The 14,785-nt window shown below is 36.5% G+C and overlaps 1 protein-coding gene across 3 annotated transcripts in view; it reads right to left on the bottom strand.

Annotated features, from left to right (window-relative positions):
- LOC129725375 (protein lin-28 homolog) overlaps positions 1-11,697 on the bottom strand; it is a 33,378-nt gene extending 21,681 nt beyond the window's left edge. The window contains exon 1 of one of the 3 annotated variants that reach the window (XM_055681143.1): positions 11,199-11,697. In XM_055681143.1, coding sequence (XP_055537118.1) covers positions 11,199-11,268 — 70 coding nt within the window. In that variant the 5' untranslated portion in view covers positions 11,269-11,697. Of the gene's footprint in view, positions 1-5,503; positions 5,685-10,990; positions 11,157-11,198 lie in introns of those variants that run through there. The other 2 variants (XM_055681140.1, XM_055681144.1) reach the window with 2 other exon arrangements.
- Between the last annotated feature and the right edge of the window lie 3,088 nt (positions 11,698-14,785).

Below are 14,785 nucleotides of genomic sequence, written 5' to 3'. Positions count from 1 at the left end.
TTCCAATCGAGGCATTGTTCTTTCGGAGTCTTCGTTTTGCCTCTCGGTCCACGGTTTTAAAGTCGTTAGTATCGGTATCGGGTGAGGTGTCCTCAGTTTGCGCTGGTGTGTATTGTGCTGATATTTTTTTCGTTGCTGTTTTGACTGTTGGCTGCTTCGTATTTGGATTTTGTGTTGTTGTCTTTGTTGCTTCCAATGATGATGACGGCTTTGTCGATGGTTGTTTATTTGTTTTTTCGTCGCTGGGTTTTGAGTATGACGAACTGCGCTTTACTGCTTCATTGCAGGGTTTGCCAGGATGAGCCTCTAGGCCACACCATTGGCAAGTTGGACGTTGATTTTTGTGGGTAACCAAGCTTTGTTCGGAGTAGGTTCAACCGGCAAAAGTAACAAAACTAGGTATAGGTTTTGATAAACGCATACGCACGATACGGACGCCGTTGTAAACTCCCGGGAAGAAATTTTTCCATTTATCGTGTCTAATAGATAAAACTTCTCCATACTCGCCTATTATACGTTCTATTGACCTCGGACTAAACGCCCTTGGAAGGTCATGGATGCGTACATCAATGACATTATCTTCCATGTACACCGGAATCAAATAATTTGATTGCTCATTCCGAACACGATGATTCAAGCTGTTTTCGGTTATAAATTTTTCAGCTGCATCGAGTAACTTGAATGTGATCAACACACAGTTACGAACATGATGTATTTGAATACAGATCGACTTGAACTGTCCTACAGTACGGTCGCATTTTACCAACAGCTCGTGGCTAAGTCTTAGACTACCGAAAGATATTAAAATTTTGCTTTTCGCTTTCAACAGGCAATTTTCTTAAAAGACTACCTGTTGAAACGCAAAGTAATAAATTTGTTTTTAACGTTAACGAGTGTTTAGTGAGTATATTTGGTTTGAGATATTTCTACTTAAATTCTATAGTGAAGTGAAAGTGTAGTGAAGTTTTCCAGTTATGCCTGGAAAAAAAAGCTCGCTTCGATGCGGCTTCAAGAAAACGTGAGGCATCTCCTCCAAGTGACACTGAAATTTCGACTAACAGGTATGATATTCTTTCTTTCGTTGGGGATCAAGAAATCCAAACTTCTCATACTGAGCATAAAGCCGTTATGAAGAAGGTTAAAGTTCCACCTATTGTGGTATTTGTAGCAAATTTTAAAGCATTTCGATCAGAGCTTTCATCGTTTCTGTCGAATGTGAAAGTTAATTTTCAAATTGGCCGCCAAGGCGAAATTCGTATTTTGGCCGAATCTCTTGATGGCCATAAACAGCTTTTACAGTATTTGACTGAAAAGATGTATAAATTTTATTTTTTTGATGCCAAAAACGAGAGACCGTTTAAGGCTGTTTTGAAGGGTCTTTCAAATGACCAAACTATTAAGGAAATTAAAGATTGTTTGTCAGAATCACTTGGTTTTGCTCCCAACCAAGTAATTTTGATGAAACGAAAGGCAAATGCCAAAATTAATCAAACTGGAATACACCAGGAAAATTACTTGGTACATTTTGATCGTACCAAAGTAAATAATTTGAAATGTTTGGAAAAAGCACGTGCTTTATTTAACGTGCGAATAAAGTGGGAAAATTTCAAGAGACATGGAGAAATCCATAATCTTACTCAATGCCGGAATTGCCAAGCCTATGGTCATGGAACTCGAAACTGCCATATGGCAGCAAAATGTATGATTTGTAGTGACACTAGTCACACGAAAGATATCTGCCCCGTGAAAGAGACCACTAATAGTTTCAAATGTGTAAATTGTGGGGGAAATCACAAATCTAATTTCTTTAATTGTCCTGTAAGGTCAAAAATTATTGTTTCCAGACAACGTAGGAATTCTAAACAACCTGTTGTCAATGTGGGTATACAAAAGACTTTCAATACTGTTCAGGCATCACCAGCACTTTCATTAGCAGGTGTGTCTGTAGGTAATAATTTAAATTCAGATAACAAAATTCAGAAAAATAATCCTGTTCAGGCAACACCAGGCTGTTCATATGCCAGTGTCCTTTCAGGTAATATTTCAAATTCAAACAGTAACAAACCATTCGTGTTTGGTGCTGAAAAGTCAGCCAGTATTGATTTAGGTAGTCCAACTCCAGAAAAGATTGAATACCTACAACCACCCATGCTGCAGCTAATGTGCGTTTTGTTGAACTGTAACTCGATGTACGAGGCTGTTCAACAAGGTATAAAATTTACAACTAATATTGTTATGAAATTGAAATCCAGCAATGATTTTAAATAATGCTGTAAATTTTCTAAATTGGAATGCTCGCTTTTTAAAAGCGAAAGAGGATGAATTTTTCAATTTTTTAACAGTCCACGATGTGCATATTGCAGTTGTGACTGAAACGCTTTTAAAGCCAAATATTAAACTAAAAAAGAACCCAAATTATTTAGTTCATAGGTTTGATAGAATTGATGTTGCCGGTGGTGTAGTTGCAATAGTTATCCACCGTCGAATGAAACATCGTGTTTTACCCCATCTTGAAACCAAAGTTATCGAGAGTATGGGAATTGAAATTGAAACAAGTATTGGCATTTTATTTATAGCCGCAGTGTATTTGCCTTTTCAATGCACTGGTGAGCGAAAACATTATTTCAAGGGAGATTTGCAAAAACTCACAAGAAATAAATCTAAATTTCTAATCATCGGTGATTTTAATGCGAAACACCGATCTTGGAATAATGCTCAAAGCAATTCTAATGGAAAAATATTGTTTAATGATTGCTCAGCTGGATTGTATTCAGTTTTACTTCCAAATGGTCCTACATGTTATTCTTCTATTAGAAATCCACCTACAATTGATTTGGTACTAACAAATCAAAGTCATTCATGCAGTGATTTATTAACTCATGCTGACTTTGATTCTGACCATCTTCCCATAACATTTTCTATTTCCCATGAAACTATTTTAAAACCCACTAGATCTGTGTTAAATTATCACAAGACTAATTGGGATAGATATCGTTCTACGATCGAAGAAAATTTGAATGATGATATTATTTTACAAAATAGTGCTGACATTGACAGAGCATTAGATAATTTTAGCAGCTTAATTCTCAATGCCCGGAATTTATCAGTTCCTAAGGCTCGAGTGAAATTTAATGCACCAATTATTGACAGTGAACTTCAACTTCTTATACGTTTGTAGAACATACGGAGACATCAATACCAAAGATCTCGTGATCCTGCTTTGAAAATTATTTTTCAAGAATTACAAAAGGAAATTAAACATAGATTCACTCTCTTGCGAAATGAAAATTTCATGAGAGAAGTTGAACATATAAAACCTTATTCAAAACATTTCTGGAAGCTTTCGAAGGTACTTAAGAAACCTTCGAAGCCCATTCCAGTCCTTAAAGATGGTGATTGCATTTTTCTAACGAATGACCAAAAATCTCAAAAACTTGCTCAGCAGTTTGAGAGTGTTCATAACTCCAATTTGAACGTAGTAAGTCCTATTGAAAATGAAGTGAACCAAAAGTATGATCAGATCACCACCCAAGAATTTCTTTCTGAAGAGGTATTGGAAACAAACTTGATTGAGATGCGAACTATTCTCAAAAAATTCAAAAACATGAAAGCACCAGGAGATGATGGGATTTTCTATATCTTCATCAAAAGACTTCCCGAAAACTCTTGAAATTTCTTGGTAAAAATTTTTAACAGATGCTTTACACTAGCACATTTTCCTACGAAATGGAAAAATGCCAAAGTCACTCCAATTTTAAAACCCGAGAAGAATCCAGCTGAGGCATCAAGTTATCGACCAATTAGTTTACTTTCCTCTATTAGCAAACTTTTTGAAAGAATAATTCTCAATAGAATGATAACACATATTAATGAGAACTCAATTTTTGCAAATGAGCAGTTTGGTTGTCGCCATGGGCATTCCACTACTCATCAGTTACTTAGAGTAACAAATATGATTCGAACTAATAAATCTGAAGGCTATTCGACTGGAGCTGACCTTCTAGATATAGAAAAGGCATTCGACAGTGTTTGGCATAAAGGTTTAATAGCTAAAATGTCAAATTTCAGTTTTCCGCTTTACCTCACAAAAATGATACAAAGTTATTTAACTGACCGCACTCTTCAGGTCAACTATCTAAATGGTAAATCTAATAGATTGCCTGTTAGAGCTGGTGTGCCTCAGGGGAGTATCTTGGGCCCAATCTTATATAACATTTTTACTTCTGATCTTCCTGATTTACCACCAGGTTGTGAGAAATCTCTGTTTTGTGACGATACAAGCATTTCCGCAAAAGGAAAAAGCCTTCGTGTTATATGCAGTCGGCTACAAATAGTTTAGATATATTTTCTTCATATTTGCAGAAATGGAAGATTTCCCCTTATGCTTCTGAAACACAGATAATTATTTTTCCTCATAAGCCAAGAGTTTCTTTTCTCAAACCCACCCATAACCACGTTGTTAAGATGAACGGTGTAGTCTTAAATTGGTCTGATCAAGTTAAATACTTAGGGCTAATTTATGATAAGAACCTTACTTTCAAGGAGCACATTGAGAATATTCAAACAAAGTGCAATAAATATATAAAATGTTTGTATCCTCTTATCAACAGATATTCTAGACTTTGTCTCAAGAATAAACTGTTAATTTACAAACAAATTTTTGGGCCAGCAATGTTATATGCAGTTCCCATCTGGTCAATTTGTTGTGCAACCAGGAAGAAGACACTTCAAAGGATTCAGAATAAACTTTTGAAAATGATTTTGAAGCGTCCTCCCTGATTTAGCACGAACGAGCTACATAGGCTCACTAATGTAGAAACATTAGAAAATATGTCAAGCCAAATTATCAACAAATTCCGACAAAAATCGTTGCAATCCTCAATTGCAACGATTAGCTCACTTTATAGTCAGTGAGATAGTTTTAAGTTTATTTTAAGTTTTGTTTTACTCCTTTTTTTTCTCCTTGACAAGCAGGTTTAATAATTTCCCTGCAATTACATTAACTTAACTGCGAAAGCTAATAACATTCAATAATATAAAAAAGCGTACAAATATATATATATATATATATATATATATATATATATATATATATATATATATATATATATATATATATATATATATATATATATATATATATATATATATATATATATATATATATATATATATATATATATATATATATATATATATATATATATATATATATATATATATATATATATATATATATATATATATAATAGTGTTGAAATGTCACCATTTGTGGCAGAACACACTATATGAATTCTGAATAGATATTAGTACATAAATAAATCATTACAAACACTCCCCCCCCCCCCTATAAAAAAAAATGCATTTGAATACTATCGACTTCATCGACATTGATTTTCATCTCGCTCTTCATTATTTTTTTCAATTTAACGAAGCGAGGGACGCGGAACACAGGATGCCAAATCAACCACGGCAGTGTTAACACGCATCACACAAGGTCCACCTTCAGAGTTTGCCTTACGCAGCTGTGCTGCAATAGTATTGCCTTCCATTTCTACCATCAAGCAGAAAGAACACCACTATTGTTTTCGCAACGGTAGCAAATGTAGAAGAACTGAATAACAGAACGGCTGCGCGGCGCAAAGCACTTTTTTATGGAGACTGACTTTTATACGTGCTGCTTCGATGAAGCGACAAGCGAGACTGAGTAGCAACTTGCGATATAACAAACCTGCGAAAAAGATACGTCTACACCACAGAAAGATTGTACTTTACTAGTTTTGACCCCGGAAAATGTTTATCCTTTCCCAAAAGCTTCACCGCGGAAACCACTAACCGAGAGAGGAACGAAGGGAAAATCGCGAATTTTGACTAACTCTCTTATTTAAAAATACTGATAAACAGAGGAATGCAGAGTTTGCTGGAAATAAGAGAAAACGCCAAACCAAAAACAAATGAGCAAAAAGGCTGATGATCTAAGATTGCGGCAGAACCACGTTGTTGTTATTTTTTTAATCAATATTTAATCTGTTGGTTCTGTTTTTATGTTATGAGTTAAATTTAAAATAAAATGATATGTTCTAAGTTTTATTAATGCATCTGATCTCAGTCCCTGCTTATATGGAAGACATTGTTGAAAAACACAAAATTTTCATAAATCTAGAAAAGTTTTCCATCACTGTCCGAAAGTGCTCCAGGACTGTCCGAAACTAACCCATACATGGTTCACATTCGGACTAGAAAGCAATTTAAAAAAAAATCAAATAAACTATTCGATATCGCGTCAAGGCACACCTATAACACGCTTATACGGTACTTCGATATCTAAATAACAGACAGGATCAATTCAGGATTTTTTAAGGTTAACAATAAATTATTTAAAATCAAGGAAGAAAAAGTGTCCGAAACTGCCCCTCATTTCCCTACGGCTCAACCGACGGCTTGTATGAAGGATCTCAAGGCCATATCGAGCATTCAGCAGCACCAGTCCAAAAAAAGGCTAAAAATGATTTATAATGAATTTGTGACGAAACTATAAGTACAATAAATGAATTCTGAGTAATTTATATTCTGAAAATATACGTTATCGTTCCAAATTAAAAGTGCGGAGAAAAAGAAAAAGGAACCGAATTTCGTAGAATGGTGCAGAGATAAAAGAGATAGTAAAAACTCCAGGCTGAACAGTAGAAGTGACCTAAAGCTAATGAATATCTTCAACAGCTGGCCCAAATGAGGTAGTTTTTGTAAGTTAGGACGTCAAAACGCGAATCTAAATCGGTATAATAGCGGCTAACAAACAACCACCACTGTTGGCCGCATTTAGGCTATCGGGTCACCCTTTTCAACCACAATTGGCTGCTCGCAAGATATCATATGTAAATTCCCTTAGTTTATACCGGGATCGCAATCAAACCAAACGAAAGGAGACAACGTGACTCCCTAGGGTATAATGGTTCAAAACATGCAAATCGCTCAGGTAATTTTTCGAGCTAAGATTTGGCGTTGAGTTTATTTCAATTCGTAACATATCAATTGATTGAAATTCAGAAAACAACAGGCAGCATATACAGCCTACTCTAATGGTCTAGATTATAAAAGGTCTATTAACTGCTATCCAGGGTTTTCCGATATCATGCTTTTTCAAGATAACGTAAATCCTGGAGGTGGTGATTGTAGATGGGGGTTCTTATGGAAATCCGCAATATCGAGAGGGGTAAGATGCTTCAATTTTTCATTTCCGCAAACACCAACTAGACACCTTTTTCTTTTGCATCATCGTCCCTGGTAGAAGTGACTTTAATCATGTCGAAAGGCGAATGATGCCTCTGTTTCGAGAATTGTCTGATCTAGTCCTGCCACAAGATCATTACGGTACGCACGGAAACATTGGCTGCAGTTTGGAATCAACAGCTGAAGTTTGGGACAATTTCGACGGTTTTTCTGTAATTTTCGAATAAATCACATCGGAGACAACTATCAACTATCTACTGATTCAACTGCTAGTTGGAACGCACAACGGTTCTTCGAACATATTCGGTCTTCGCAATACTTTTTTCAGTTTGTTAAGTGTTTCAACCGCGAATGTTGCAGTGAGTCGAGATCAAGATATTTCGATGTCAAGCTAACCCAATTTCTACCCGCAGCGAATGACTTGAAAGCTGTGAGCCTCATTATGCCTGAAACGGATTGGTATTTATGTTTATTGCTCCGTATTTCCATGCCAATTTTGAAGGTTCTACCGATATCTTCTTATGTGTCTAACAAATTTCCTTTCGATCTATACTGCCCTTCCGTACAAAAATCCTTGCAAAATAGAGGGGTGTTTACTTCGCATCTAAATTTATGCTACTTGAACATAATACTATAAAGTTCACAAGGTGAGACAATAAGGCTAATGACATACTGAGGCGTCAAATGAAGCGAAGCGTTGAGCGTATTAGAAGCGGAATGAACAGAAGCGTTGGGTGAAGCTTCCTATGACATACTGGAGCGAGCGTCGCAAATGCGTTGTGTTGTCATATTCCTAGATTCCAGCAGCGGTTTCGTTTAAAGGAAATATGAATTCGTCCAATGAAGATTTGTTTGCTTCTTCAAGCACAGTAAATCACGTTTTTAGTAAACATAGAGATTTTTTTATGAAGTAAAATAATATTACTGAAGTCAGTTGCGCTACCGCTGACCCCGAGTAACGTTCAACTAGTTTATGATATCTGTTCAGTATGTTAGGCATGCAATATCAATCAGTGTTGATGCATGCAGTGTTATTTTCCTGACGACCTGGAAATTTTTCCCGATATTTTCTATATTCAAGATTAAAATAAAGCGAATAAAAAGCACCTGGCGATATCAGGTTTAGTCTGAACATGGTATTACTGCACTAACATTTTTTAAACATTTTAACATTTTGTTAACCGAAAATGTATTCTATTAGCTTTTTTTTCAATAACCAAAGCAAATGTAAAGCAACTTGCGATGAAAGATTTTGTCTGAACAAGGTATTACCGCGTAATTATACGCGCGTCAAAACACTACTCGTTCTGTTTCGCCGCCTCTACCGACGCGTCGTTGCCGCTTGAATATGACCGGTTTGAGCGTTTCATATAGACGTTCGAAGAAGTAGCTTGGACGCTTTTGCGACGCTTCTTGCTTCGCTTCATTTGACGCCTCAGTATGTCAATAGCCTAACCGTGGAATGCGTCGAGGAACTTGAAAGTAAGTGATCGCCAAACGCGAACAGAAGGTTTTAATTATTGAGAACCATGAGGCAATCTGGAACCAGACTAACATGAAAACGGTGCGGTAAACAACTTGTTTGGGGTAATTATAATTGACCAGTATATGGAACCTGTGTTTCAGGATACTTAAAATGTTATAAGTTCTTTTGATTATGAGAAATGAAGATATTGGTATAACAGAAATCCGACTTTCATCATTCGGAGAGGGGAAGTCATCTACAGAGTTAAATATTTTTAATGACAGGTTAGTAGTGGCGTTACATTTTGTTTCATAGGGAGAGGGATAAAAAGTGGCTTTTTGCGTTACATAATTCATGCATGTCACCATAGCATGGTCTCAGTGCTGTCATTTGGTTATCGTATCACACAAACAGGATTCGGAGAATTGAAAGTATTCAACAGAAGTGTCTTTGGTATACCCTCAGAAACCTAGGATGGCTCAATCCTCTAGATCTGTTCCCTGTGAAGCTCGTTGTTTACTGCTGGGTATCACAACGTTGGAGAACAGACGGAATATTTCGAAGGTTACTACCAAACTTATTTCCTTTTGAGAGTGATTGCAGTTGTTTGTTGTTGTAGCTCTGCGTTAGTATCCAAGCCAGGCGTTTCCTGCGTCGTATACTAGCAAGCACTGATTATCTTCAAAACTCACTTCTAAATGCGATGAGACTGGTTTTTTTCAACAAATATTTCTATCTATTTGAATTTGGAGAGAAGCTTGACCATTCCGTCGTAAACTACTCCAACAGCCGAACTAACAAGGGATGTTCGTCGGAAAGAGTACCTGCTAATAATCTTAATGTTTTCTTTTTACAATTATTGTAATCATTTTACGTTGAGAATTATTTGAAATTAAGACTGTGCCACTGATATATTGCTCATTTGTAATTTGTAAAAATATATGGGGTTTTATCACCTAGCATTTTATGGAAACTATGGAGTAAATAAGTAAATTAAAAATTAAAGCAGAGTTATCATGTAGTTATCAACAGTTGTCAAACGTAGGAAGAATCGAGTAAAAATGAAATATCAGCTCAATTCTGAGTGAGAAAATGTTTTCAGTTTGCACCGAATAAGAGTTTCCGTATTGAAAAATCAAAATCCCAATTCTACCGCATTTGGTTTGAATGAATCGTCCCACATGTACCTATAATGTGTATTCGTACAATATGTTGAAGAGATTAAGAAAGAATTTTTAAACAAATAAAAAAGTTTGATAAAAGCTGTTATATTGTTAATAAAAATTTAATTGTTCTTTGCAGATTGTTAATGTTTCATGTTGTTTGGGGCCGTTCAATAATTACGTAAGCATATTTTTCCACTTTTTTGAACCCCCCTCCCTCCCTTGTAAGACATCGTAAGATATTTTAAAATCCCCCTCCCCCCTAGTAAGATCTTACTGCCAGCATATATAGTTTTTTTTTTATTTTAATTTTATCATTATGTAACAAGCACAGTACTTCGTTTCCTCTTCTGTCCTTTATTCGAGTAATTCTGTAATTTCCTTCCATGAATTTTACCGTACACGCTTTCATGAACACGCATATTTGAGCAGCTGCATTAACAATGTTTTTCTTACGTAAGAAAATCAATTCACCCCATTCCCTCCCCTGTAAGATAGCGTAAGAAAATTGCACAACCCCCCTCCCCCCCCTATTTGCTTACGTAATTGTTGAACGGCCCCTTTTTCGAAAACGTGCAAATTGATTGAGAGGGGAAAAATTGGAGCTGAAAAGCTCAGTTATGTTTTCTTGCAACCATATTCATGAAAGTTAATTGAAACCTCGCTAAGGGGCCATCCACATACCACGTGGACAGATTTTTAACGATTTTAACCTCCCCCCCCTCCGTCCCCCTCCGTGGACAACTGCCCATATAAATTCTAAAAATATTGTATGGACCGTAGACATTACCCAACAGCCCCCCCCAAAGCTGTCCACGTGGTATGTGGATGGACCCTAACTAGTTTTTTTTAATACAGAATGTTGAAAAATACGAACACGAACTCTCTTTCTCCTGTATTAGGTGTCCTACTTTAAACAACTTGTAAAATGATGGAACAAAACACAGAACCTAAATAAAATTATCAACCAAAAAAAATTACAGTAGCACTTGTTTTCCCTCTACTCGTTCATTCATTCATACAAAAGTTCACCTTTGCATTTGCTAGCAGGTAAATTTCCAAGCCAACAGCATGTGACCCTCGTTTTCGACCTCAGCTCACAAAAGATATGAAACTGTTTTTCATCCCGTACCTTTTGTCTCACATTCATCTCGAAGAACTGCCCTTCGCCTCGTCTGAACCACTTCTCGCTTGTAATAAGAAATGTCACTAGATGAATGCAGATACCTTGGCACGCACCTATTCCTATACCTGTGGTATTTGCCCCAGATTAAGATATACATGGTGACTTTTGTTCGGTTCGATACGCATTCATTCATTCAATGGCTCTATAGAGGTACCTTCCGTTCCGAGGCTGCCGCTTTGCGGGATTTGCTCATGATGCTGTTCAGTACTATCCTGTTGCTCCATCGTTGTTGATTGTAGGGATTATGTCCTCGCTGTCAAATCGATAGGGATCGCACTAGTCGCTAATGCAATTGGTTACTCACTCGCAGACAAAACATTTCACTTAGCTAATTCGTACGGTCGATTGCTTCCGTGCTGTTGTTGACCTAGCTTCATGTGTCATACGACGAACGATGATATTTAAGAACACCACAACGCAATTGAATTGCAGCCATAGAAAAGTCACAACACTACGAACCATCAATACGCCACTGTTGCACAGATAGAGATTGCTCCAGTAACAAAGTTTGCTTTCACTCGATGCACCGATTGACTCCCGACAACAACCATTGCCCTAATGACATGCGTAGATTTCCAAGGGCCAAACGTGCGCGCTCTACGTTTTCACGCGTTTTCCGCACTTCCGACGCTCTTGCTGCGTTCGTTTCCAATGTTTACGCTCCACTGTATCCGAAAAGAGAATCATAGCTCTGGTATTGTCCTCCAATATACGAATAGAAATAGGCTAGCTCCGTCTAGTGTGTCTGTCTTTCTCTCTTACGCGTGGAGAGCTGTAGGCCGAAATGTTGTTTTTTTTTTGGCAATGTGCGTCTACGCACTAATAACGGAGAAGGTCGTTTCCCCATACGAATCCGTTGCAGGGGTGCGAACGAGATGGCACCAGTTTCCAGCCAGCAACGGGAGTATATGTGTGGACGTTAAAATTCGGCAGTGCGTGCGCGTATTTACGCCGTTGTCTACGACCGTCCTGCAGTCTAGCTGAGGTCGGCGCTCTACGGGAGCAGTCGGTTTTTAATAAATTGGAAAAAAAATACTACCATGCTGTCGATAGCGCCTCCACCGGATGAAGGATTTGCTCGTATACTGAATAAAAATACTTAAGTTCTAGAATTTATGGGGGTTAATGGCGGTACAGTAACTTTAAAATGAAAACTAACTCTCTGTCATGTGTACATGGATTAGCTAATATATATTTAAAAAAAAATTCAGTCGCTAAATTTATTGTATTTCGGATTGAAGCACTAACTAATATTTTAACTCAATTCGAATGAGTTGTTTTTGACAAGAATCGATTCTTACTTTGGCTCAGTCTGTTCGGAACATCTGTTACGTAAATGCTTCTTTCTACCATTGTCACTATCGTCTGAACTAATGTAATTCAGTGATTAGGAGTAGAAATTAAATGTTTTCAGAGGTAATAAAGAAAACTGATAACGTTTTAAGAAACAAAAATTCAACAAAAACATGTTTGTTTAGCATGCAGTACTTGCTTTTGACCTTAGCATCGGTCTTAGAAACCTGGTTTACACGAACGATGGCGAGTTGAAATGCTTGCTGAATCACAATCAGAATCAGAAAGCAATTATATTTCCCAACTTTTCTACACAACCCAGAGTTTGGATAACAATCTGCAAGCTAATTATTCATAGAGACTATTTCTATTTTAGATTTTCCATTGTTTATTGCCTTTTTTGCGTCTGACATTGGGTGTTGATAACACGCTTTTAATAAAGAAAAATCAGTGTTCACTTCGGAAAATGACTTTCAAACTCTTATTATTCAGAATTTTTAAGCAAAATTGGCACAAGTTGTATCGCCTACGCATGATTGATCTGTTCTCAAAGCATAGCGAACATTTTTATAGTAAAAAATTTCAAATTTAACGAATGGATTTTGACAAGAGTATTCATTCTTAAGTGTTCAATTTGATAGCTCAAATTATTTGCGGTGGATGAAACTTTGCCGATGAGAAAACCGATGGATTGAAAATCAAACTGTTTGTAAAAGAATTTGAACATATCTTGAACATTGTTTTGAAAAAAAAAAACTGTAATTTAAAAAAAGTTATGTAGGGTATTGGCTCTATTATCGTCCGGGGTGTTAATGAAGTCATAGAGAACTAATATTTTGCAGAGAGGTACTCTGCATTATAAAGAACCATCATGCAAGAAATTAACGATCTTGGACATCATTTATCCCTTGACGACATTAGGTAAAACCTGACGAAAATAGAGCCGATACCGTAGTGTTGTTCGAGTTACTGAAGTTGACGATGGTAAATAATTCGAGTTAGTTTTTATGTGAGTAGAAGTAAAAAACTAAATATTATGACTAATTTCAGACAATCTTCTAATGCAAAGTAAACCAATCTTTGTCGTCTACAGCGGTTTTCTGTAGCAGTTTTATGGAAAAACTTGCTGTAGAAAACCACTGCCGAAGACGTTCGATACCAGTGGTCCTCAACCCGGGGTACGCGAATGAAAGATCAGCAATGGCGGACAAAGTAACTTTTCTTCATAATACTTATTTGTTGCTAAAACTTGCTCTTAAAACATGCCTGTAGCATTAAAACAAATCAATTTGAAACCCGAACTAGACTACCACAACATGATCTACCACTCTGCGAGAAAATTCTAAGTCATAGGGTATAATTAAATTGTAAAATATTGCCGAGGGATACGCGGACAAAAAAGGTTGAGAATCGCTGCCCTGTATTAATAATATAGGTTTAGATTTTCGGCATTACTGCCTCTGAGATTATTTACAGAGATGGCAATTCTCTTCACTTCTGACATTTCGGCCTTTGGTGGCTTGCCTTTTTCAGAGGAATTCTAAAATAATTCAAATTATTGAACAATTTTTTTTAACTCAAAGTTTATTCATTTATATTTTTATATGGCTACATATGGTTTACATAATAATTGTTTAGCCTTTTGAGGCTCTGCATCTTTGTTCTTGAGGTTTGCTGGTTACTTAATTCTATAGCTTTACATTATTTGAGTAGAATTTTACAGTTCGTCCTTCATAGGACTAGTTTTTAATTGAAAAATAAATTTTTATAACCTACTTAACTACGAATAACTAACCTAAAATTTACTTAAAACTAAGGTACCAGCTCACGAATGATCTGGTGAGGTGACCTGGCGCAGGACTCTCTGAACCTAGTCAACGATGTTGTTCTCCGTTCCTCCAGCACCTGAAGACCAGCCAGGCGATGGATCTCAGAGTTTTGTGTCCTCGGAGGGGTGTTTAGTATCATACGTAATATTTTATTCTGAACAATCTTAAGTTTGTGATGGTGGGTTTTAGCGCAGCCCTCCCAGACAGGCAAAGCGTACTCTATGACCGGTAAAATTATTTGCTTGTGAACGGCAAGCTTGTTGGTGAGGGAAAGGGTATTGAACAATTTATTTTTCGTAGTAGAAAGCATATTTTTCGGTTAATTTTATTTTAAATCTTTATCGCTACATTTACTTCTTTAAAAACCAAAATTAAAAATAGAATAACTTATCTAGGAGTCAAAAAAGAAAAACAACGAAGTTTCTGACGAGCACGTCAATGTTGCCGCTGGTATAGATGGTAATAAATCATTTGAAATTGGACAAGTTTACGATGTATTTCCTTCGTTCTAGAAGCAATCGATTGGAAAATCTTCTAAAAATCCTTCCAAATGCAGAAAACTTTAATTCTATTACCTGAACTTTTGTACTATTAAAAATTGTCAAGCCTTGTCAAAACG

This window comes from Wyeomyia smithii, chromosome 2 (genome assembly GCF_029784165.1).
Source record: "Wyeomyia smithii strain HCP4-BCI-WySm-NY-G18 chromosome 2, ASM2978416v1, whole genome shotgun sequence".
In the NCBI taxonomy this organism is placed as follows: domain Eukaryota; kingdom Metazoa; phylum Arthropoda; class Insecta; order Diptera; family Culicidae; genus Wyeomyia; species Wyeomyia smithii.
Note: the sequence above shows the minus strand (reverse complement) of the source record. Positions and strands in the feature narration are given on the sequence as shown.